We start from the raw sequence: 26,357 nt of genomic DNA, 5'->3' as shown, positions 1-26,357 counted from the left end.
CATTTGAATATCTCTATGCAAGGCAATAGGAGCTCTGGTAGCATAGTGCCTAAGGCACTTGACTGCTAACCAGAAGGCTGGTGGTTCAAACCCACCAGCCACTGCTGGGTAGGAAGGTTGGGCAATCTACTTCCCTAGTGATACTGCCTCAGAAACCCAAGGAGGGGTCGCTGAGTCTGGTCTGACTCAACGGCACATAACAACAACATGCAAGGCAATATGGGAAATATGAAAATGTATGACAGTGTTTAAAGTCTCACACTCATAAACCAGGAGGGCCATGGAGGAAAATACAAAAATAACTATAAAAGAACACGAAGTGGCCATCTCAGCCTTCCCTTGGTCTGGCGATGTGTTGCATGGCTCTTTTTAATGGTCTATCAGTTCTTTCTAGATTACAAAGGCAAGGTCACTCCACTCACCACTTGTTTTCATTTGCTAGACCACCGTGGGATATTGCCTACTGTTTGATACTTTTGAGAAATTTCCTTCCTACATCCTTACATGTATAGTTCACACAAATCCATTTAGTCCCATAGATGGTAAAGGGAGGGATACTAAGTCTCTAGTTCAAAGTGAAATAATAACAAGTACTAGAGAATGACTTAACACTGGGTAAGCAGGTAGACAGGAGTTCTGCTGCTACTGGGTAAGCAGGTAGATAGGAGTTCTGGTGCTGTAGTGGTTAAGGCATTTGGCTGCTAGCCAAAAGGTCTGGAAGTTTGACCCCAACAGCCCAGATGGGAGAAAGATGTAGCAGTATGCTTCCTTAAAGATTTATAGCCTTGGGAGTCCTACGGGACAGTTCTACTCTGTCCTAAAAGGTCATTATGAGTCGGGATCAGCTCAATCGATGGCTGTAAGTTTGTTTTTTTTGGAAGCAGGTGGACATATGCCTGGCACAGAGAAAGAATATATATATAACACTTGGTTATATATTGTTATAATTTAAGAAAGATGGACCTTCCCTTCAGCTACCATGCCTGATCCTCAATGTCTGGCCGACGCAGGAAAGTGAAAGGGATAGAGTCACCTTGGTGCTTGACAAGCAGATGCCTGGTCCCGTAGGGCACGGAAAGGGCGCGCAGGCGCTGGTGAGCGCACGTGGCCTCCAGCACGCAGCCCTTCTAGCCTCGCAGCGGCCAGGACTAGACTGTGGGGGTCGTGCGCGCCGCGCTACAGTTCAACGCCTAGACACCAACGGGCCTCCTGCTCACCGCGTTCCCTGCCAGGGGAGGCCTGGGGGCGGGCCAAGAATGGCGGTGCCGCAGAGGTCGTCACCAAGGTCGTGGCCGGATGTGCGGCCCAGAGCCGGAGCCACGCTGAGTGCGTGCGGGACTCAGAGTACGTGCCGAAGCCCCGAGCCCTCATGCCCGCCGCCCCACCCCGCCCCTCCCAGGCCCCGGCTCCATAAGCCAGCTTTCTTTAGGGGTCCCCGCCGGAGGGCAAGACTCGCCCGGACCCTAGCAGAGCCGCTGAGGAGTCGGGTCCACGGGGGCCCAACACTGCCTGATGTTCCTGAGTCGTAGCCCCCCAAAATTGCGGTGGCGGAGGCAGCCGCAGTCCCGCCTCTTCCCTGAAGGCGAGGACCTGAGTGACGGCACACATAACCAATGGCGAGGCGGCGGGCCGGGAGGCGGGAAGTGGGCGGTGCCTTCCCGGGTTGGGCAGGAAGTCGAGGGAGGCAGCGAGAAGATCTCCAGGAGGCTGAGCGCCTGCTTACACGTTGCTGGTCTAACGCTTTCTTTGGTGTTTGCAGCACCGTCTACTTTCTTCATAGGCGAGGAGAACCAGCAGCCAGGTGAGGATTCCTGCCACAGCTTCCGAGGAAACACTTGGCCAGATGGCGCGTGGGTTTTCCCTGGTCAAACTTGTGGAAGCAGTGGACTCTGCGTGCTGTTGCCCTCGGGCGCAGACGGGACGGATCCGAACTTGTGCCCCAACCCTCCCGCCGCCCTTCGCGGCGACAGTCTAGGTGCACTCCGCAGATCGAGCTCAGTCTGCTCAGGGAAGTTCCCTGGCAGGGCATGATGTCCTTTCTGTGGCCCAGAGGCGGGGGCGCGGCGCCAGGCGCACGTGTAGGGCATCCGATTTCTTTGTAGGGCGAAAGTGCTGGTCAGTACGTGATTTATGGGGTCAAAGGGCCGGATAACTGTACTCGGAGAGTGAGGAATAGAACACGCAAGCAATTTATGACGGCTGGCGTCGTGGTAAAAAGTAACCAAAAAAAGGTTTTTGGGGAGGGATACAGACTTACCTCGGGTGATAATTAAATCCAGGCCCTTCCTAAAATGGAGGACGGGGATGGAAGGAAAAAAGATGCCCGGGAAGCTGCAGTTCCCCCTCCCCCCACCAGTAGCCCCTGCCTCCCGCTGGTGGCTCCGGGCCCTCAGTTCGGCGTCTGGGTGTCCAGCCCGTCGCCATTCTGGAAAAGCAGTGGCTAATATAAGTTCAGGAAGGTGCTTATTCTTGGGGAACCTGCTACAGAATCGGTGGGTAATGGGGAAGTCCTCCAGGCGACCTGGTCCAAGTCAGGCGAGAACTGCTCCCGCCGCTCCCCTGCTTCCTATCTGGGAGGCCTTGATGTGGCGTAAAGAACTAAAAAAAAAAAAATCAGCTTTCTGACTCCTGGGAGTTGGGGTCCGTTGGACTTGCTCCAGGGCCCTCTTCCGCCGTGAATGCCCGGTCCACTCGTTTTGCCCCTGGTACAGGGTTCAGTTCAGATAAAAGTGATCAGGAGCAGATTGCTCTCCCTGACCATGCTCCCTGAACTTTAATTACTTCAGAGAATGGCATTTCTATAAATTTAAAGATGCATTACATTTTATTTGCAAGTCATGGACTAAGTTAATTACCTAAAATTAGATCTTACAAGCTATGCGCTGCACTACTATATTAAAAAAGGGTGCTTAAAATCTGTGGTTAGGAAGTATATCAGTGGTTGCCTGGAGATAGCAGGGAATTAACTGTAAACTGATTGAGGAAACTTAGGCGTGATAGTGTATGATTTGTCAAAACTCATCTCATCACACACTTAAAATCAGTGCATTTTATTGGATGTAAATTACTCAGAGTTGACTAAAATTCAGAAGTATGTTTAAACAAATTTGCCTTTTTTGAAGATAGTACATAAAAACTAAATACTTTTTTCTTGGCTAATAAATACAGTTCCATTGTTATGCAGAAATGACTTTAGTGTCTAATTTTGAAATTTAAAGGGGAAAAAAAAAGATAAGCCAATTGCTGCTTCAGAACATTCCACGGAAGACATTGGAGGGAAGCCCAGCTAGATAATGGTTTCTAAATACTAACTCATTTCTTCCCATCCACTTCAGTTTTTTAAGTTGCTGAATTAGTTTCTTCCTTAGCGAGCCCTTGAGGGGAAAAGTAAAAAAGAGACTTTCTTTGGGGGCTTGCTGTTTGCTCTTTGTAGCTACGATTCTTGGGGTTGTTTTTTAGGTGTGCTTTCAAAGGAAGCCCCTTCTCTTGGAGTATCCTGGTGTTCAAGAATCTTTCTTCTATTGAAAAATCTTAACATTTCAGAATTTAGTTTTTAATGGGGTAAAATGGCCTTTGGGAGAGATACAAACTAGATGTCAGCGTTAATACTTCCTATCTAAAGAGCCAGCTGCTGTGAAGGTCAAAAGGCCCAGAAAACGGCAGCAGTGAAGATCACAGCACACAACCAAGGAGCTCCTTGTTCTGAACTCCAAACTCAGTGTTTCTAGCTGGGTATCAATTGAACATTCCACTGGTACCTCAACACTTTATTCATTGTTCCACTATAAGCCTGGTTTCCTTTTGTGTGGGAGGGGCAGCCTTAGATGGTTTTTCTCGTGAGCTTCGATTTTCATTCTTGACTCGGCCCTCTTCCATTCCCATGCCAACCCTCATTGTTAACTGTCGACAGTAACCAGTTTCAAACTCCCCTCCAGCTGTCCTGCATCTGCCACCTTCATCTTTCCAGGTGGACTTCGTTTCTCCCTGGTCACATATTCTCTGGCCACTTCTGCTGTCCTTAAAAGATGACACCTGAGCTGCTGGGTTTGGGGCCCTCCAGGCCCCGAACCCACCTAACCTTTTTGTGAGCAATTCCCACTGCTTTGCAGTGGGTTTTTTTTGTTCCCTCTCCAGCTAGTCTTCCTACCTTCAAAGTCCAATGCAGCTGCCTCCTAGGACAGAAGGCCTGGGAGGTGGTTCCTTGAATGAAATGGCTAATGAACACATTCTAGTTTGTGGAAAATAAAAACTGTTTTTCCCTTACAGAAATTCACCATGTCTGTTCTTAAGATTCATGCCAGAGAGATCTTCGACTCCCGTGGAAATCCCACTGTTGAGGTTGATCTTTACACCGCAAAAGGTATGTGCTGCTTTGTTTCTGTGGTTCTTTCCGTTGCATTCCGTTATTAAAACATCTTAAAATGATAGTGCCTCAGGAAAAAAAGTTGGTTGTGGATATCTTTCTGGTTTGTACATCCTGGTAGGTTATGATTCCTGTCTTGATGGGAAGTAGGTTGTGAGGCAGAGACCTTGACTCCTGGGTTGCACTTAAAGCAGAGCACAGCTTGATTCCTAGGTCAGTGGGCCAAGGAAGTGAGCTAGGTAACCTTACTCCTGACAGGTCCCATCACTAGCCGCTTGCTTCTCGGCTAGCTGTGTGATAGGATGGTCTTCCCCCCTTTATAAGGAATGAGATCCGGGAGTGCTAGCAAGTGCGATTAGAGCACTCTTACCTTTCTTTCCAGAAATTACCCTTCATCCAAGGGTGGGAAAAGTACAAAGTTTGTACTTTGGGTCATGCAAGTAAGTCCTTCAAAAGGAGCCCTGGTGATGCAGTGGTAAAAGCACTCGGCTGTTAACCGAAAGTTTGGCAGTCTGAACCCACCAGCCATTTTGTGGAAGGAGGATGAGACAGTCTGCTTCCATAGAGATTTATAGCCTCAAAAACCCTACAGGGCAGTTCTGCTCTGTCCTATATGGTTGCTATGAGTCAGAATCGACTCAATTGTGGTGGAGTTTAGTGGGGGGAGGGTGAGTCCCCTGGCTTTCGTAGGTGATCCATCTCTCTCTCTCTCTCTCTCTCTCTCTCCCTTTTTTTTTAAAATAACTTTTCAGAAGAAAATTCAGCCCTTCTGTAGCCCTGTTTGCTCTCCAGCAGTGTCTTGGCTGTTTTATAAATGTGAATGTTATAGGGACCATTGGGAAGGAGGTTCAGGGAAACTCACCCTGTGGTGCTGAGCTCACCAAGACCTGCTAGTCAGGGCTGAGTCACTATATGTGAGTCACATGCCTGCCCCACCCATCCCACAAGAAAAAGATTCTCAGTCTGTTCATTGGCACCAGAAGCCTACCTGTGTGCTGCATGGAACCACTCACTGTGCTGAGGCTCCTTCTGAGCATGTGCGCTGTGGCTAATGCCATGGGCCCTTGTGGGAGCTGAGAATTTCCCTTCATCTGGTGAGACTGCCCTGCTTAGTCAGAACGTGGAACTTTCCACTTGGAAATTAACAGACCTTAAAAGAGCAAGTAAAAGACCAGAAGGTTTTGAGAGGACGCATATGAAAGAAAACTGTTACATTTTTATTTGATTTGAAATGCTTAAAGTGACTAAAACTAATATTTTTTGAAACTTAAATGGAGCTGTCTCATTCGTTTATCTTAATCCTTTTTTTAAAAAAAGGGGGGGGGTACATTTGTTAAGATCCTTTCACCACTTCCTCACTGGCCTGGTGCCTGATTTACACGTAGCAGCCAGTGAGTGATCCAAGAAGAATGTGTGTCCTTAACCACGGACAATCACGCAAGTGACACAGGCATCAAACAGATCATTTGATTAAGATACCTGGTTGATTATTCCGTTCTTGTTCATTTGGCTTCGTTCACATCCCTCCTACTCAGCAGTTTTCACACCCCTCCTGTGGGGTGATTCCTTATACGGAGTAGGTCAGGTGGTCGCCTACACTTCCTGATCGCCAACACTTGTCTACTTTATGTAACCTGATGTCTAGAATACCTTTCTTTGCACTGTCCATCCTGCCTTCTCCAAGGTTTGCCATTTTTGTGGTCCATAGTGTAGCTTTAGCCGGATGGCTGGTTTCTATATCTGCAAGACCACTTTATTCAATGCTTAATTCTGTCCTAATTTTATTAAATTTTGTATCACTTACTGCCTTTACCCACCCACCCCAAAGCTTTCCTGTTTTCAGGCTCCCTGTTGTGCAGGGAACCCCCAAAATAGCATTTCCCAGTGTCCAAACTGAAACAGATGAGCTGCAGAGATTGCTCTGTGAGTCCCTGAGCCTACACTTGCAAGACTGGAAACATGGCAGCCTGATTTCAGGGCTGCCTCAAGGTGACATAGCAACGGTGCTCGGGTGTTGCACTGTTTGTGTAGCAGCTGCTGGCCACACATGGTCATTGAGCACTTGACATGTGCCCAGTCAGATAGGCAGTGTGCTGTATGAAGCATGAAATACACGCTAAATTTTGAGGACTTAGTAAGAAAAATAGCATATAAAATAATCACATATTTGTATTGCATATGTGTTAAGATGATAATATTTTGGACACAGTGGGGTAAATAAAATAAATTCATTTTCCCTACTTCTCTTTACTTTTTATTGTGGCTACTGCAGCACCTTAAGTTTAAAATCAGATAAGAGGCTCACATTGTATCTCATTGGACAGCACTGCTGCCTGCAGCCCACGCCCTGCAGCTCACCAGAGCTTCAGACTCTCAGGCCCCCTGTATCAGGTGATGTGCATGACTTGAGGATTTGGGAAGCCCTCATCATCGTTAAACTCAAGAAACTGATCAGCTTTACAACAGAGCATGGCAGAACCACAGAATTAAGGAGTACAGAGGGAACAGACCACTTCAATTTCCCAGTTGGTAGAAGGAAGTAACAGTGTTTCCTAAGGACAGATGCCAGTTGGGTGTGGGAGAGGAACTTGGGTGGGTGCTCTGACCATAATTCTGTTTCTTAATCTGTACTTTTTTTTTTTCCCCCTTTGTTTTTTCTCTCCTACTTCCAGGTCTCTTCAGAGCTGCTGTGCCCAGTGGTGCCTCAACTGGTATCTATGAGGCCCTGGAGCTCCGGGACAATGATAAGACCCGGTACCTGGGGAAAGGTAAAAGTTGAGCCCCCAGCCATGGCTGTGGTGGGTGACAGCAGTGCAGGTTCTCTGCCTCCACTCTCTCTCCTGGCCTTTTCACAGCCTGTGACCTCAGGGCCAATGCTTCAATGTTTGTTCCTATTGCAGTTTGTCTTCAATCTCTTTCATAGTTAGGCCAAGGAACCTAAGGATGAGAAGAAGGCCTGTTGTCTGATACTAAACAAAAGCCTCCCCTTCTCTCTGGAGGGCTCTGGGGGACTTTGAGGACATCAGCCTTCTTCAAGGGTCTAGTCACATAGGAAGTGTCTAAGAAAGGCCTAGTAATGGTTTACCATTCTTTGGTGACCTACAGATCAGTTGTTTGATCTGTTGACTGTCTCATAGAAGCACTGCTTTGTGCCAAAGCACAAAGCTTTGTTCTAATTTATATTGGGTTAATTCATATTGACTTGTTAGTGGATTTATAACTTCCCCTTCCTATAGATAGAACCTATGTGGTTTAATAACAGAAAAACAGGGCTAGAGCATGCATTCTCAACAGGGACAAAGACCTTATAAATAACAAGTTTTGTAGCTCTTCTGAGGTACCATTATGTGTGGTAATAAAATTTTATGACAAGAGGTGATCAGGAAGAAAGTCTAAAAAGGCTCACACTGGGGTGGAGGTGAGTAATAAGGCTGAGAAATACTGGGCTAAATGCTATAGGTGGCTGTGTGAAATGGTACTTAGTCCTGTTGTGAAGACTCCAAAGCTCTTTCCTGTACCTTCCATTGCTCATAGCCCACATGGGTCTTTGTGTAAAGCAGGAGAGTGCTGTGCCTCGATTGTGATAAATGGCAGTCTATGAATACTTACCAAGAAATGAAGTAATGGTTCCTGTAATATTCTCCCCTGCTTTACTGTTTCTCTCTTTCTGTAAGAGTTCTTCATAGCCTGCTCTCTTCTTTTTTCCTTCTCTGTTAATCTCTACTGGTCAGGTGTCTCCAGACCCGTTAAGTATATTAATGAGTTCCTGGCGCCAGCCTTGTGCACCCAGGTAATAATGGGATGTCCTGTCCTTCTTTCTGCAGCTGGTGTCTCCAGTGCATGGTCTTGAAAACTAACTTCATCAGATATTTTGAGGTGGTTGCTCTGTGTTTGGCTCTAACCCTCTGGGGTCCTAGGTCAGAGCACTCAGACTGGGCCAGAAAGTCCTCTGATTCTGGGGGGAAGAGGGAGATGGGAACTTTAAGGAGATGCCATTGAAGGTCGTCTGGTGGCTTCTGAATATCTGAGTTAACATCTTCAATAGCTCTCTCCAGCAATGTTGCTCAAGCCTGTTTTTAGTTAATGTCAGTAATTTGATGTGATTGTTCCTTCCAGGTGTCTCAAAGGCTGTTGAGCACATCAATAAAACTATTGCGCCTGCCCTGGTTAGCAAGGTAGGAGCCTGCCTCCTGATAACTAATGCATATTAATGTCAGAGCGTTTCCCAGGTCAGTGGGCTTCCTGTTCATTGAAGAGCTTACTCTGAGAGCTGAAGGAGCTGCTTGGATTCCCCGTCCAAATGCATGAGAATTATCAAGCCTTTTCTAACTTACCCTGCCTGTGCCTCCGTGTCTAATAATACATGGAATTGGATCAGGAGAACAGGACACTGTCTCAGAGCCCTGACACTTGGCTCCAACTGTCTTGACTTATGGGAAATGAAGACCCAAAAGTATTGATAAGCATCTCTCTCAGGAGAATTGGAGTTTGTATCCACAGTAACAGGCACATTTTATTTATTTTTTAATGAACTGTAGAGTTATTTACTATACTGACTTTTTTAAAAATAATAGTAACAGAATCTTTTTCAGTACAATCTTACTGGGAACATTGGTATAGTAAACAGATCAAAATAGTTGAAGTAGGGCTGGGATACCCAGCAGCCCTACCTGCTCAGCAGTTTTTTGTCTCATTTATTCCCTGCTCTAGCCCCTTCCTCTAGAGCTTCTGTGACACTTCAGAGGAGGGGATAATTTGAAAACCTCAGTCCAGAGAAGCTCTCTAAGGTTAAACACAGCCACAGCCTAATACTTCTGCCTCCTAGGACTGATTCAACCTGTAACCAAAGACAAATGGAGCCTCGTTAGTTTTCTCCCTTCCCTACTTATTTGTTTTAGCCTTGGCCTTTGTGGCACTCTGTAATTGATCCCTGCCTGATTAGTCCCAGGACTGAGTCCTCATTACTGCTCTATTTTTATGTAAGGATAAAGTAATGCCAACATTTACAGAAAAAATTACTTTGAGCCAGTTTTTGAGACTTAAAAGAATGCCAGTTTTATTTTCATCTCACCAAAAATACTATTTTGATCAGTCATCAAACATTTTGCTAAATGATTTTGTCTACGTGCAAAAACTGTCTGTCCTGTGAGAGGACCGCAATGTGCCGTCATTGGGGAAAGCCCAGAGCAGCGGCAGACGGGTGAAGGGCACACCACAGTTGAGTGAATAATGAGTTTTCATTTATGTATTCACTTATTGTCCCAGAAGGCAAGTTACTGTATTTTTTTCTCATATAACGTGCATAGGAAACAAAGGTAGGAGAGGGTTGCGCAGTTCGCAGAAACTGTACAGTGTGTTACTTGCATAAAAGTATGGTACTTGGTAGTAATACTTCTGTAGCATGTACCAGACAATTTTGCTTTATGTATAACGTAGCTTTGGACTCTGTCAGGGGACAGTAATCACCTTCATGACACAAGGACCTTGTCTTACATCTTCCCTATGTATTTCATCCTTGTTCTCTAATCCTTAGAGTAATGCCTAACACCCTGAAAGCAGGCAGAAGGAAGTTTCGTGTGTTCTCTTGTTTTGTAACCCACCCCCCATTATGCCTGTAAAACAAATGTGTAACCCCGAGCTGAGTGTGACTTTGTACAGCTCATGGTTTTATAGACTCCATGACAGGAGTGCAAAGGTGATGCAAGTAGAGTGGCCCTGAGCCCCCCTCTCTCCTGCCTTGTAGAAAGTCAATGTTACGGAGCAGGAGAAGATTGACAAACTGATGATCGAGATGGATGGAACCGAGAATAAATGTGAGTGACATGAGAGGGAATCTTGGCCAGGGAAGAGTATGGAATCTCTGCAAGACCTAAAAAGAAACCATTTAGAAAGAGGGCTTGTAACTTCTAAAGATGAACTCCACATGGTGTCTTCCCATTTCATTGCCTCACTTCAATCACGTTTTTAAATACCGGGAGCATCACCAGGTGACAATAGTGTGTCCAGGGTTGCTCAGAAAAGGTTTGCTCTTTATAATTCAGCAGTTTTTGGCATTTAGTATATAGACTTTCTCTTAGGGGAAGAGCTGGTTGGGTCCATATGGAATGCTTTCTGCATCTATAATTTGGACACTAAGAGTAAGATCATGGGGGAGAAAAAGATCAGAATACAATCGAAGGTGCAGTACCAGAGAAAGGTGGGTGAACGAGAAATACCACATTTAACGATCCTATTCTGTTCTAGCAAAATTTGGTGCAAATGCCATTCTGGGCGTGTCCCTTGCTGTCTGCAAGGCTGGAGCTGTTGAAAAGGGGGTTCCCCTATACCGTCACATTGCTGACTTGGCTGGCAATTCCGAAGTCATCCTACCAGTTCCTGTGAGTTGCTTATGTGAACTTTCCAGGTGGAGAATTGGGGGTGTTAGCAGGATATGGGCTCTGGAGGGCCCAGCCTCAAACAGTTCCTCTGCCACTTACTAAGCGTGACCTTGAGCAGGGGCCTTGATTCCTTGGGCTCCTGGTGCTTCATTTGTGATGGGGAGTACAGCCACAGGTGCCTCGTTAGGTTGAAGGAGCATTAGCTGATGTAGCAGGTGCTTAGAGCAGTCCCTGCATTTTGTGATGACAGGATTACTGTTACCCAGACATCTGGCAACCCCTGGCCTCCCAAGTGTACCTCTAAAGACCAAGTCTCAGGCTCACCTGTGAGCCATGTGATTATAAGTGACCACAAGGGCCTCACTGTCCCATGGGGTCCTCCAGGCCTGGGTGCTGGACCTTCTCTCTCTCTCTCTTTCCAGGCTTTCAATGTGATCAACGGTGGCTCTCATGCCGGCAACAAGCTGGCCATGCAGGAGTTCATGATCCTCCCTGTTGGAGCAGAAAACTTCAAGGAAGCCATGCGCATTGGGGCCGAGGTTTACCACAACCTAAAGAACGTCATCAAGGAGAAATATGGGAAGGATGCCACCAACGTGGGGGATGAAGGCGGGTTTGCCCCTAACATCCTGGAGAACAAAGAAGGTAACAGTTTCACAAGGAGTCCCCGAGTTCTGCCAGCCCACACTGTTGCCCCCACGGTCTTCCTCATGGACCTTCTGCATGCACTGCTTTGGGGACAGTGGTCTTTCTCTCTTCTTTTGATCATTGACTAGAAAAGTGTGAGGGTTTTGGGTAAGGAAGTGGGAGCTTATCACTTCATTTTTTGCAACAAGGCATATCTTTGCTGGTTTGACTTGGTAAATGGTAAGGGAGGTGATTAATTCCTCTCAACTTTCCTGCTGTATCTTGAAACTGGAAAAGGTTGTGTACAGGGAAGTGTCAGCTGTTCAGGGTTGTTGTCAGTAACTAACTACAGTCAGAGGTAAACAGGCATTTGTTCTGTTTTGCCTTTTGCTGTGACTCCTTTAGGGGAGAGTTAAATGTGAGAATTGAGTAGAAAGTGATAGCACAGGAATTCACTGTGGAGGTGTGATTTAAAAGGAAAAATAGTGCTCAAGTGTGTTTCTGTTGCCTTAAAGGGCAACAAGGAGCTCTGATGGCGCTGTGCCTAAGGCATTTGAAAGCTAACCAGAGTGTTGGCAGTTCAAACCCACCAGCCACTCCACAGAAGGAGGATGGGGCAGTCTACTTCTGTAAAGATTTAACGCCTTAGAAACCCAGTGGGGGTCACTATGAGTCAGTATTGACCCGATGGCAGTGGGTTTGGTTTGATTTTGTTTTTAATGGAAGAACAGAGTTCTCTGTGCTACATTTTGATTCAATCGTGAAATTGCTGAGACTCAGCCATTTTGACTTGTAATGATAGCACTTTGACGTGATTTAACCCGGTAGCTTGGCAGTCTTTGGCATAGGGCAGCACTGCCATGTAAGGTGAACCCTGAGGCTGACACCAGAAAGCAGAGCACTGCACAAGTTCTCCCCATCCGGGGCTCCCCTTCTGCTGGCCTGCTCTTGGCTTCCAGCCTCGGCTATTTAAAGCCTGTCTTCAGGATAGCTGATCCCAGCTGGTCACTGTAACTGTATCTTGGCCACACAGCTCATCCTGGGTGCTAAATTTAGGAGCATTTGTCAGTGAGGAAGATTACCTTCAAGTCGATAATGAATTCTCCACTTGGTTATGTGGGGCAGGGGAGACAACGATGACTGTGAACAATAGTTTTCTTGCCCCAAAGTAGAAAAGGTAGTTGGATGGCTTCAAACTCATGGTTGGGGCCAAACATCTGTCCTCCTTTCTGTTATAATGCCTGTTTGGCAGCTGCTTGGGGAGATTTTGTCTTGATGTTGTTGCTTTCTCAGCATGTGACCCCTGTCCCTTTCTAGCCCTGGAGCTGCTAAAGAATGCGATCGGGAAAGCTGGTTACACTGACAAGGTCGTGATTGGCATGGACGTGGCTGCCTCCGAGTTCTTCCGGTCTGGGAAGTACGACCTGGACTTCAAGTCTGCTGATGACCCCAGCAGGTACATCTCACCTGACCAGCTGGCAGACCTGTACAGGTCCTTCATCAGGGACTACCCAGGTGAGTGCTCCAGAGGCCCGCTGACTCAGAGCCATGCTGCTGGAGCATCCAGCTAGTTGCTGCTGGTCATAGGGTGAGGGAGGGGCAGGTGTTCTGCAGTGATTCTGCCCATGGTGCATGAAGGGCCTCACCAAGGCTTTTGGTGCAGCAGAGAAGTCAGGAGACTGCTCTTCAGGGTCCAGTAGTGCTATCATTTGTACGTTGTGTGCAAAATAGGATTACCTTTCTGTCACTGTCACAACCACCTAAGAGAGCAGGTACACTCTTAGCTCCATTATATAGGCAAGAGAACTGAAACCAGAGAATTACAACCACTGCCCCTTGTAACGCTTGCTGTGAGTTGAGCTCAGTTTGGGGCTCTGTGCATTATGTAACGTACACAGGAAAGGACACTGAGGCACAGAACAAATGGCGGAACAAGATTTCAGGCCAGCAAGTCAGATCCCAAAGTCCCTGCATTTAACCACTATGATAAATAACTTGTTCGAGATTGAGCCAAGACTCAAACCTCAAACTCAGATCTTCAAACTTGTAAGTTTCTGGCTCTGTTCTTACTCCTTATGGTAATAAACTCAAACCACCCTGGGACAGGTAAATACCTTTTTTCTTTTTTTTTTGAAAACTTAGGGTCCCAGAATTGTGGGTGAGTGGTGCCCAGCTACAGGTTGTCAGGGGAAAAGTTTCCAGGAGATGAGTTAGGCAGTTGTTAACTAGCTATAGGTGAGAGTGGTGTGAGGTCAGGGAGGAAATGAGGCTACGTGGGTATTGGAGTTCCACACATCTGAGGGTCGCACTCTAATGACACATGTGTCCTTTCCTCAGTGGTGTCTATTGAAGACCCCTTTGACCAGGATGACTGGGAAGCTTGGACAAAATTCACTGCCAGTGCAGGGATCCAGGTAGTAGGGGATGATCTCACTGTGACCAACCCAAAGCGAATTGCCAAGGCCGTGAATGAGAAGTCATGCAACTGCCTCCTGCTCAAAGTGAACCAGATTGGCTCTGTGACCGAGTCTCTTCAAGCGTAAGTGCCTTCTCAGGGGAGCAGCTTCACAAAGAACAAAATGATTCCAGGGTTAAGGGGTCCTGCTGATGGAAACTTAACCAAACCCACTCACTGCCATTGAGTCGATTCCGACTCAGTAGTGACCGTATGGGACTGAGTAGAACTGCCCCATAGGGTTTCCAAGGCTATAAATCTACAGAGCAGCTGGTGGATTTGAACTGCTGACCTTTGGTTAGTGACCAGATGGTTTAGCCACTATACCATAGAGCTCCCTTGATGGAAACTTAGAGCACATTAAAAGTGTGACAGGGTTCCAGCTTGAATTCCAGGTGGCCTTTAAAGTAAGCACTAGCACTAAAAGACTAGGCTATCTAAGCCCTTGTGGCCTAATGATGACAACTTCATGGTCCTAGCCATGGGTGATTTAATTGCAAGGGAATAAATATCCCCTCTTAGTTTCACATGGAGAACACTATTCAGTGCATGATGCTGTGGCAGACTTTGTCAGAGGAGGCTGGTCTCTACCCTCGAAAGAGGCTGAACCTAGTTTTTCAGACATGACTAGAGAGCTGACAGGTCCTTGGTTCAGAGATGTGTATGAGAGTTGTGTGCCTTGGGCCTGGCTGCTTATTTTCCTAAGTTCTGTGCTCCCAACAAAACCCAGGGATGGAGACCCTCCACTCTCTCTTATGATTCTCCTAGGACTGATGAGTAATGGCATTGGGAGAGCTGCTTCAGGCATCTGGGTTACTGGCCTGGTCATGATACTTGGTAGAAGAGGCCATTGTACCTAGGAAATGGAGTCATGCCATCTGGTTTCTCTTCTGGTGTCTAGGTGCAAGCTGGCCCAGTCCAATGGGTGGGGCGTCATGGTGTCTCATCGTTCCGGGGAGACTGAGGATACCTTCATTGCTGACCTAGTGGTTGGGCTGTGCACTGGGCAGGTAAGGAACTACATGGAAGAAAAGGTGTCTGTCTTCTCTGATCTCCACCTCCTGAGAAGACCCAAAACTGTCCTAGTAATGGGAGGTGCTTCTTAAACTTGATGAAGCTCTTCAGAAGTGGGTGTTGTGTTTATCCTTTCTTCTTCCAGTATCCCCATGTAACTGCCACAGTTTGTGAGCCTGAATAGACTGGGTCACAAATGTCCTGTCTCTCTGGCCCCTCCTTCCTTAAGTAGGTTTCTCCTTAAGAAATTGTCTCTCTGAGAATAAATTTCTGTTTGTTAAAGCCAAAAAAAAAAAAAGAGTTGTCTCTCTGCCATGGCCCTTCCCCGTGCCCCAATACCCAAGGAAATGTGACTTTTTTTCTCCTTCCAGATCAAGACAGGTGCACCTTGCCGATCTGAGCGCTTAGCCAAGTACAACCAGATCCTCAGGTAAAGAGTTGCACTTGATAACCCTGGAACTGTGGCTCAGCTCAGACCTTGACTCTGTGGAATGTGTGTACCTGGGGTGAGAGTACATAGACTAGTGGCCCTGAACCTCCTGCAAAGTGAGGTGGCAGGGAACCTGAGCATCTCTAGGTTAAGGCTGAGTTAGGCACAGAACTTCTGCCTAAGGTGTCTGCCAACCCCACTCCCCAGTGTCCATCGCCCTGGATCCTCTTCCCAGAAGCCAGAGTCTGCTCTGGGCAATGCTGCCATCCTCTGGTGGAAGAGAGCAAAGGGATCCCTTTTGGTGAATTTCACCTAAAATTTTTAGAGCCGAGAAGAGCTGCCTTAGTGGTGATCTAATTTAATATCCTTGTTTTGTGGACAAGGAAACCAGGGCTCAAAGAGATGAAGACATCAGAGTAAATAGCCAGGGTACCCTGTTCAGGTCTGTTGGAAATTCTAATTCCTCCTCTCTCGCCTTGGTGTCTCCTTGGGAAGCCTCTAAACACTGAGATTTGCTCTTATTTCAGTTATTTTTCTAGTCTTGCAGGGAAAAATAATGTCCCTTTCATAAGTTGTTCCATGTCCAACCCATTGCCATTGAGTTGAATCTGATTCAGAGCAACCCTAAAGGAAAGAGTAGAACTGGCCCATAGGATTTCCAAGGCAGAAATCTTTGTGGAGGCAGACTGCTGCATGTTTTTCTGTGGAGTGGCTGCTTGGTGTAAACTGCCTGCCTTTCATTTAGCAGCCAAGCACTTAACCACTGTGCCACCAGGACTCCTTTGTCCCACGTTACACCTTCTTTAAAACTTTGTCCTGGGATTTTCAAGCGTATGATGCAGAACAGTAGAATGTGCTCCATTTTTTTCTCTTTACAGCCTTTTTTGCTGGTAAATTTTAACACAAACTCCAGAAATAATATATCACTTGCAAGTACTCCTGTCTATATCTCTTTCAGATAAAGACTCTTTTTTTTCCTTTTTGGCATAACCACTCTGCCATTATCTTGCACAAGATTAATAATAATTTCATAATATTAGTACCAAGTCTCTTCCATCTACTCCAGTTGTCTCAGAATACTTTTTTTTGTTGTTGATACTTGTTTGCTTGGTTGGTGGTTTGATACCAGGATCCAATAGGGTTCACATATTGTATCTTTTAATAATTTCCCTTTCCTGTTTTCCCCATACCATTTATTTGTTGAAGAAACTGGGTTGTTCTTTCATTTCTAAAAAAAGTATTAGGATTTTTGTATATATAAGAAATAGTAATCCTGACATTTCTTCTGAAGTGAGGGAGGAGCGGAGGGGGACAGACGGACAACAGCTTGCAGGGTGACATTGGGGATGCAGATTGAGCGCATGAGGGACTATGTGAGACAGATGGGAAGTTCTGGTTTCCTGGGAGGAGTGGGGCTAAGCCTTTGACCAAAGCTATGGGTGGGAAAAATCCTGAAATTGAAATTGAAACTTTTTTTCCTTTCCTTTTCTCTTCATTCTTCTGCTTCCCAAGAATTGAAGAGGAGCTGGGCAACAAGGCTAAGTTTGCCGGCAGGAAATTCAGAAACCCCCTCGCCAACTAAGGTCTGGGCAGGCAAGCCCCTCTTCAGCTGATTAGACCTCTGCTCCTGATGCATATGGCAGCTCCGGGCGTCAGACCGGTCGTTCCGCAGGCCCTCTGTAGTTTACTCCCCTCTCCCAATCTTAGTGATGTTCTCACTGCTTCATTAGAGCTGCTGCCGAAGCCAAGCTTGACCATCTGGAACCCTGTTGGAAACTCCAGCTTTGTAATGATGTGAGCGGCCCGAAGCATTGTTGTCTCACCATGCTTCTCATCAAGTGTTGGGCCATGTGTACTACAGTGTGATCCCTGCTGTGTCAACAGGCAACATCCCCAGTGGTTTTGTGTGCAAAATAAATAAGCATCAGTAACACATAAGATCCTCGGTGTGCGTGTGTATACAATGACAGGCTGAGTTAGTGAGTCACTGCTGTGCACCTATCCATCTGTATAGACTAAACAGCCATCCATTTATGCTTAGAAGGCATTGCAGGAGGGTGTATGCCTGCTAGAGCTAGAAGCTTCATGTCAAGACAAAGGGGGTGAGATGTTGGGAAGGCTAGTTTAGGCAAAAGGTGGGAGAGGGATCAGAGAAGCTGGATCAGAAGAGAAAGTCCAAGCTAGAAGGCAGAGCATGATTTCAAGTTCTGAAGTCTTGGTTGGGAGATAATATAAATGGAGTGCTGTTTTAAATCATCTGAAGGGCAGGGGCTTCAGGTTGGGTGGCTATCACTGTTCCAACCAAAAGGGCTACAGGAGTGTTGGGCAAACTAGAATGAACATAAGTTCTCGGTTTCTACGGGAAGCAGGCAAAAGAAAATTAAGAGGCATCTCTGGAAAGAGAAGGGACTTGGAACACTTTAATTAAAATTAGATTCAGTTCCTCGCTTTCACAAGCCTTGAACTGCTCAATAGCCCCACTGAGCTGGTTGGGGTTGTGAATAGGGGAACATGGGTCACTGCACATGGCAGACAGTGTGCTTGTAAGGACATGGTGAGCATAGTGTGTGAGGCAGCACATTATTTAAAAGAGAAATGGTTGCCACTTGATCTAATAAGTCTTGAATCCTGTTGTGTGTTTTAATACTTAGTCAGAACTTTGAGGCCCTCTTGTGGACATCCTTGTTCATTGCTTTAATTTATGAGTCAGGCTTGAACCAGAGATGCAGAACCAGTAGGAAATACATTAGAGACTTTTTTCACAAGGAATTGGCCTATGTGATTGTGGGGCTGGCTGAGCAAGTCTGAAATCTGTAACGGAGCCAGTCACGGGAAGGTGAGCAGCAGGGGAAACCATGGCCACGGGCTGAGATTTCTCAGGGAAACTGCAACCTTGCTTTTTGAATATTTTACTGTCTTTTAGGTGAAAGTTGACACAGTGAATTAGGTTTCCATTTAACAATTAATTGTTCCATGACATTAGTTATATCAGCCCTGCTTTTAACCCTTCCAGCTGATTGAGTCAGGCCCACCCAGATTATCCAGGATTATCTCTTAAAGTCAGCTGATAAATGGCTTCAATGACACCTAAAATAGCTGCACAGTAATACCTATGTGATACCTAATTAAATAAGACTAGTCAAATTGGAGCTCTGGTGGTGTGGTGCTTAAAACGTTCATCTGCTAACCAAAAGGCTGGTTGTTCAAACCCACCAGCCACTCCATGGGAGAAAGCTGAGACAGTCTGCTTCCGTAAAGACTTACAGCTTTGGAAATCCTATGGGGCAATTAGACCCTGTCCTATATATAGGGTCTCTGTGAGTAAGGATCAACTCAATGACGTGAGCTTGGGCTTGGGAAGTCAGGTTGACACGACTAACCATCCCAGTCTGCTGCTTGTCAACTGGACATGCATACACATCTCTTTAAACATGCTTAACCTCCAAATAATGACAATAAAAAAGCCATTCCTCCACCTAACATGATAAAACTATGCCACCTACCACCAAAAAGCATGCTAATCCTTTAATGGACTGGTTTCTCTGAAGATTGATTCTGGAGGGAGAGGATCATTGACATGGGCAGATGGTCTGACTGGCACAAACAGCATGACTGTTCTACATGCTTATCCTAATTTTACAGCAGCAAGTTTGATTTTTAATAAAGTTTGGTTTATTGTCAGCATTTCCTGACAATTTTTAATTCAATGGATAAAGGCATTTAACACTCTTGGGGGTACAGGGCAAGTTTGCAGATTCACTGTTGTAGGTGGGCCTGAGTGGCTTGCCTTGGGCACATAGGCCCTGGGTAAAGAAAGCTGGCTGTCACTGACCTTCCTGGCAATGGTTGCCCAGGACAGTTGCAGACCAGTGGGGCCTTTTCCTGGGACCCTCTCTGAAGCAGAACAGGCAACATTAAGTTTCCAGATAGGTATTCTTAGCAGGACTTTTTCTTTTTTTCTTTCTTTTTTTTATGCACTCCTGTGTGTCCTGCATTTCCTCCTTGTGAATGTTGCCCCTCTGGTACCCCGTGGTCAATTGCTCCAAGGAATGTATCTCCATAGAGTATGTGGGTGTGACACCCTGGGTTGAGTGGTCTGCGTGTACATCTTATTTACTATTGGGCTGAGAGCCAGCCCCTGGGAGTAATTTTTATTTCAGGCCTGAAGTGTATCCCAGGGCCATAGTATTGGGGATCCCACTAGATGCCATCCAACCAGTAATTCTGGTCATCATGTTTTTGGATTTTGTTCCACGTTTTTCTCCCACTCTATCCAGGATCTCCAGTTTTGATCCCTGCCTGAGTGGTTGGCATTGGTGAGACATTTAAAATGGGCCTGAGATGTTAATTATGCTTTTGGACCACACTAATTTACAAAGACTTCAAGTGATTTTAAAATAAACAGCTTTGTTAGCACATGTTAGTAGTCTCTGGGCTGGCTTTGTATGTTTTCATAGCTTCTTCCTTTAACTTCATGTTATAAATGTTTACTTATGGAATATGTATTCCTCTTGTTTGTTTTCCAGCCTCCTAGACCTCTGGCATTAGAACAAAATTCACTTGACAGTTTGAAGCAGTGCTTCTCGAATGTGGCCGTACTTGAGAATCACCTCAGAAGCTTTTAGAACTCTGTTGCCCAGGCCTCACTTCAGATCAATTAAATCAGAATCTCCCAGGGGTGGAACCCAAAGCATCAGTGTTTTCACAGCTCCCAGCTGACTTGATTTGCAGCTGAGCTTGAGAACCAGTGGTGTAAAAGGATCCGGTTGAAGGCTTGGTGGTGACCAGGCAGGGCTGGAATGCCTGCTTTTCATGGAGACAATGGGTACCAGCCAGACTACTCTGGAAAAGCCCCAATCCCTGGTAATTTGCTTTTTAATGAATGCATCTGAGCAGGAAAATGGCAGCTGAATGGCATCAACAGTGCACAGGACAGCGCCATGTTGTGGGGGAGGGGATGTGTTAGGAGCCTGCTTCCTGGCTAGGAATTCCATGCTGGAGCCTGTGGTTACTTGATGCAACCAAGTCACCTTTCCCTCTCAAAGCAGTGGGAAATCTACACCTTTTCTCCATACCCCACCCGTAATTGTACCCACGATTGTGGGCGTGGTGACAGATACAGAAGGAGCTGGACTGCATGGGTTTGAATTCTGGCTCTTCCGTTACCAACTGTGCTTCAGTCTCCCAGTCTGTAAAATGGTGCTGATAACACACTTCTGCCACCTCATGGGTTATTGCATATAGTGAGTACTCCAAGCGATCACAGCCAGGTAGGCTCCCAGTTTGAATAATAGGAATTACACTGGATGATTTAGGCTCTGGTATAGTACAGAGTGGGAGCTCTGGTAGCGTAGTACCTAAGGCACTTGACTGCTAACCAGAAGGCTGGCAGTTCAAACTCACCAGCCACTCCTCGGAAAGAAGATGGGGCAATCTACTTCTGTAGTGATACTGCCTCGGAAACCCAAGGAGGGGTCGTTATCAGTCAGTCCGACTCCATGGCACATAACAACAACAACATAGTACAGACCCAGGTAAGAGGTGGTGCAGGGTGGTACAGGGTACAGTATCTTTAGAACCCATTTAGCACCCTTGCTCTTTGTAACTTGAAGGTTGATTCAGCAGCTTCCCATACTTTCCCCAGGGCACTTGGGAGCTCTCCACTCCTCACTGTTTGCCATTTCTGTCTCATCAACTCTTTGGTGGTAACACTATACATTTGCCAACAGGCCCTCATTTTAAATCTGATGTATTTTAACAAATATATACACCTAGCTTTACAGGCTGGGAAGGTTGGGAGTTCAAACCCACCCACTAGCTCCGTGGAAGATCTGCTAGGTGATCTATAGTGATCCACTCCTACAACAGTCACAGCCTAGGAAACTATGGGGCAGTTTTACACTGTTACATGGGATCACAAATTGACTCAATGGTACCTAACAGCAGTACTTTGCAGAGCAACTCCCAGGCCTAAACAGGTGACTAACAAGCCAGTGGGTTTGTTGTCACCTGCAAGATGATGCTGCAAGTCCTTTTTCAGGCTGACAAATATATACCAACTAGCTCTACAATCACAACATAGAACATTCTGGCACCCCAAAAAGTTTCCTTGTGCCCCTTCCCAATCAATCCCCACCCCACTTCTGGACCAGAAAACCTACAGTGTTTTTGTTGTTTTTAAATTCTAATTAGCACCAACATCTGAAAAAAAAAAGGTTCATGTAAGTATTCCAGTGTCTGGCTTTTAGTGGATTGGAAACAGCTCCTGGGTGGTGCAGACAGTTAACATGCTCGGCTGCTAACCAGAAGGTTAGAGGTTTGAGTGAGTCACCCAGAGGTGCCTTGGAAGAAAGGCCTGGCAACTTACTTCCAAAACATCAGCCATTGGAGGACTTCATGGAGCACAGTTTGGAACTGACTCAATGGCAACTGGTTTTAATGGACTGGGCCTGCCTTCCCAGAAGGCTATGGTTGGCTACTCACTCCCATGGCAGCTCAACTCTGGTTCACCACTATCCCACCGACCTGTTTACCTGCTTCAAGCATTTTTGTACCTGCCCAGCCCTCCAAGGTTTTTTAGTGCAACCCCTGATCCATGATCTCTTCTGCAAGCTGATATCTTTCCAGTTTTTTCTTTTTCTTTAAAACCCTCTATCCCAAGGATTCCATATGAGTCCAGGATCCACCTCCTGGGCATTTCTACCATGGACATCTGATCTCCAAAGGGCCTTCGGGCAGCAAGTTCTCCGTTCTCCCCTAACACACTCTTGAACTCCACAGTTCACCTAGACCCAGTACATGGACAGCACTGCCAGCCCTCCATTTCATTGTAATGAGAGGCCAGCCTTGCCACTGGCATCTGGCTTCTCTCTGCTGTCTTGCTGCAAAGTGTAAGGGCTTTGTAACCAGGGCTGCTGCCCACTGGGACCAGGAATGATAGCAGGCTCATTTGCATATGTGACCTAAGACAGTAATTAAACTCAGGCGCCCCAGGGGTGAGAAGTAAGCACATTAATTCAGGGGCAATTAAAATCCCTCTAGCATTACCCATCCCCACTTCTGAGACTGGCTCCAACTGATGCCAGTCACCTTCAGCTCCCTCTTCTGGCTGCCACCATGGCTGCATGATTTTAAGAAGAAGCACACTCAGACCTAAGGGATAGCAGCTGAGACCCCAGGGTCTCAGTCCCTCCCCAGCACCCCCCCCACACACACACACACACAGGCTATCACGGAGTGGCTGCTATGTAATGTGAGGTCTCACTCTTCCACACTAATCCATTCATTTACTCCTCACACTCAGTGTCTAAGGCATTTGACTGCTAACCAGAAGGTTGATGGTTCAAACCCACCAGCCATTCCATGGAAGGAAGACGGGACAATCAACTTCCATAAAGATTTACTGCCTCAAAAACCCAATGATGGTCATTATGATTCGGAATCGACTTGATGGCAGTGGGTTTGATTTGGTTTTGGATCCTGCAGAGAAGAAGCCCTGATTGCACAATTGTTAAACAACTGAAAGGTTGGGAGTTCAAACTCACCCAGTGGCTCCTTGGAAGAAAACCCTATGGGGCAGTTCTACATTGTTACACATGGTCACAAATGGACTCAATGGTCCCCAACAACAATACTGTGTAGAGCAACTTTCAGGCCTAAACAGGTGATTAACAAGCCAGTGGGTGTGTTGTCACCTGCAAGGTGATGCTCCAAGTCCTCTTTTGGGCTGACAGTCTCAGAAGCTATGAATTCTGGGACCTTCACAACCTCCAAAGGGGTTGTAGCAATGTCAGGTGAGGATATGCCAGCTTCCAATAATTGGAATCCCAAAGCCAGAGGTGTCCAGGAGAAAGAAGGGCATCCCCAAGCAACTCTGATCGAGTTAAGGACAAAAAGGTCCTTTCCCCAAAAGGCCATGTGCACCTCCCTCCAGAGACAGGTGCTTATGAAATCCCTTTCCCCAAAGTCTGAAACTGCCTCTTCCCATCGTTGCTAAAGTTGACTACAAGGAGACTCTGGGCTGTTTGGGCTGGACTATTTGGACTGGACCCATACTGGGAAGTTCTTATGAGAAATCTTCCCTTTTACCTGCTCTGCAGAGTCTGGGCAAGTCAACATTGTTAACCAGTTCCTGGACATTAGGATGCTGGGGCTCTGACGTTTTCAGAAACACTTTCAAGGAAGGAGATACTGCTGTCTCTCTGAAATGCTACATGCACACACACACCCTCCAGCCCCTATCCCAGTGGAACCTCTGACCAACACTCTTCCCCCTACCTTGCTTTATTTGTCTTCAAAGTACTTAATACTGCCTGAAATATTATGTCTCTGTTCTTTATTCTTCCCTGACTAGAATTCAAGCTCCGTGAGAGCAGGGACTTCACCTTGCTCACTGTGGGGTATCCCACACCAGGTGCCAAGGAAATAAATAAGCAAATGAAGCAAATGGACAAACCCCACAATCCACACAGGTGCCTTTATTGCCACACATAAGGCACATGGCATCCTCTGCTGGTGGGGCCTTGGAGCTGTGTATTGATTTGAAGTTTGGTAGCTCAATGTGAAGAGGAGAGGGAGCCTCTGTATTTTATTTTTTTAATTATACAAAGATAGTTGTTCAAAACAGTGGTGGTTGAATCTTAAGGGCACGATCTTGGAAGCAATGAACTAAAGGACAGGGGAAAACCTGGAGCATGGGATCAGCCACACCTTGAGATTTTTACACATAAATGCCTTGGTCCTGGGAGACTCTGTTTTGTTTCTGGATCCCACAGTCCTGGGCTTCTCTGAGATGCAGAAGATGGCCTGGGGCAGTGATAACACTGGGGAAGCCAGACCTTCCAGACAAGAAGATTTAGCAAAAACAAGGTCAAGGCCAGGAAAGTGAGCGAAGCCACCTCAGGAGCCTACTTGCTTTGGGGGCTGCACCATGACAAGAGACTTAACCAGGTTTCACATCAAAGGGCATGAGCCTAGAGCTGAAAGAGAACAAAAAAGGAGGCTACCCTTTGGCCACCTAATCCAGGTACCTCATTGCTCCCTCTGATGCCCTTTTATTTTTTCACTGACATCAAATTCACCATTTTAATGTATAAACCAAACCAAACTCACTGCTGTCAAGTCGGATCCAACTCATAGCAACCTCTCCTTGGGTTTCCAAGGCAGTATCTCTACAGAAGTAGATTGCCAACCATCGTTCCAAGGAGTGGCTGGCTGGTGGATTTGAACCACCAGCCTTCTGGTTAGCAGTCAAATGCCTTAGGCATTACACCACCAAAGGTCCTATTTCAATGTACAGAATGTAGTGATTTTTAGTATACTCACCAAATTGTGTAACCATCACCACTATCTAATTCCAGGGCATTTCCATCATCCCAAAAAGAAACTTCATAGCCATTAGAGCCACTCCTCGGAAGGAAGGTTGGGCAATCCTACTTCCGTAGTGATACTGCCTTGGAAACCCAAGGAGGGGTCGCTATGAGTCGGGGCCGACTCGACGGCACATAACAACAACAACAACAGCCATTAGAAGTCACTCCCTATTCTCTGTTCCTCCAACATCTGGTACCCACAAATCTACTTTCTGTCTTTATGGATTTGACTACTCTAAACGTTGTATATAAATAGAATCATACAATATGTAGCTTTTTGTGTTTGCCTTCTTTCACTTAGCATAACGTTTTCAATGTTCATCAATATTGTAGCATGTATCAGGACTTCATTCCTTTTTTCATGACTGAATAATATCCCACTATATGTATGCACGGGAGCTCTGGTAGCATAGTGCCTAAGGCACTTGACCGCTAACCAGAAGGTTGGTGGTTCAAACCCACCAGCCACTCCTCAGAAGGAAGATGGGGCAGTCTATTTACGTAGTGATACTGCCTTGGAAACCCAAGGAGGGGTCGCTATGAGTCATCTGACTCGATGGCACATAACAACAACAACAACATATGTATGCACCACCTTTTGTTTATCCATTCATTAGTTGATGGATATTTGGGTTGTTTCTACTTTTTGACTATTGCAAGTAGTGCTGTTATGAGCATTTGCATGCAAATTTTTGGGTGAGGCAAATTCTTTCCATTCTTTTGGGTATATACCTGGGAGTAGAATTGCTGAGTCATATGGTAATTCTATGTTTAACATTTTGAGGGATTGCCAGACTGTTTTCTACAGTGGATCCACAAGTTTATATTTCTATCAGCAATGTATGAGGGTCCTAATTTCTCTACATCCTTATCAACACTCGTTTTTGTCTATCTGTGGTAGTTCAGTTTGTATGTCAACTTGGCTGGGCCTGGTTGAGTGGTTGGGCAGCTGGTCGTAGTTATTCCCCATTATGAGACTGGCAATCAGCTCCATGGTGGGATCTACCACAGGAAGCTGAATAGCTGCCTTTGGGATATGGTCTGCTTCCTATATTTAAGGAGAAGCTTTGAGAATGATCTCTAGCCTATGGCATGCTTGGACCCTGCATGTAGCCGTGTGGTTGTTCAGCAGCCAGCTGTGCTCTGCTGACCTTGGGACTTACAATGGACTTAAGGTAATGGCCTGCCCTGTGGTTTGGTAATATCCGGACTGTGCCTGTTTACTTGTCAACCTTGGGGCTTCTGAGCCTCAGCAGCCAGCAGCTGTCTGAGTGAAGAAATGCCTCTAGCTCCAGTGGGCGGGAGCAGGAGGCAGAGCTGGACCCCAAGGTTGAGGGGCTCTCACCCAGCCCCTAGAGCCTGGCACTTTGAACTTGGACTTAAAGCCCCCAAATTGTAAGAATAAACTCCTGTCTGTTAAGGCCATCCCATTTGTGGTACATGTCTCGTCAGAGCGGCACTAAGTAACCAGAACACTATCCTTTTGATCAGAGCCATCCTTGTGAAGGTGAAGTGGTATCTCATTGTGATTGATTTATATTTTCCTGTTGGTTAATGATGACATAGTGCCTAAGGCATTTGACTGCTAACCAGAAGGCTGGCGGTTCAAACCCACCAGCCACTCCTTGGAAGGAAGACTGGGCAATCTACTTCCGTAGTGATACCGCCTCAGAAACCCAAAGAGGGGTCACTATGAGTCGAATGGACACGATGGCAGTGA

General features: G+C 46.3%; 1 protein-coding gene across 1 annotated transcript; it reads left to right on the top strand.

Moving 5' to 3' along the window:
* Positions 1-4,275: 4,275 nt before the first annotated feature.
* Positions 4,276-16,848, top strand: ENO1 (enolase 1). The gene is made up of 11 exons (XM_007942597.2): positions 4,276-4,360; positions 7,036-7,131; positions 8,480-8,538; positions 10,107-10,176; positions 10,607-10,740; positions 11,163-11,385; positions 12,685-12,882; positions 13,705-13,906; positions 14,724-14,832; positions 15,208-15,266; positions 16,779-16,848. The coding sequence occupies exons 1-11, from the start codon at positions 4,276-4,278 to the stop codon at positions 16,846-16,848; spliced, it is 1,305 nt and encodes a 434-aa protein (XP_007940788.1).
* The last annotated feature ends 9,509 nt before the right edge of the window (positions 16,849-26,357 follow it).

The sequence above is a fragment of the Orycteropus afer genome, unplaced genomic scaffold (assembly GCF_000298275.1).
Source record: "Orycteropus afer afer isolate SDZICR_OR568_19922 unplaced genomic scaffold, OryAfe1.0 scaffold00094, whole genome shotgun sequence".
NCBI lineage: Eukaryota > Metazoa > Chordata > Mammalia > Tubulidentata > Orycteropodidae > Orycteropus > Orycteropus afer.
This window is presented reverse-complemented; position numbering and strand designations above follow the sequence as displayed.

What these genes read in the sequence shown, in the direction of transcription:
- ENO1 (XM_007942597.2), top strand. Translation starts at nt 4,276, where the DNA reads ATGTCTGTTCTTAAGATTCATGCCAGAGAGATCTTCGACTCCCGTGGA. An exon ending in GGATGGAACCGAGAATAAAT is followed by an intron (nt 10,177 to 10,606) that starts GTGAGTGACATG and finishes ATTCTGTTCTAG; the next exon opens with CAAAATTTGGTGCAAATGCC. An exon ending in AAGTCATCCTACCAGTTCCT is followed by an intron (nt 10,741 to 11,162) that starts GTGAGTTGCTTA and finishes CTCTCTTTCCAG; the next exon opens with GCTTTCAATGTGATCAACGG.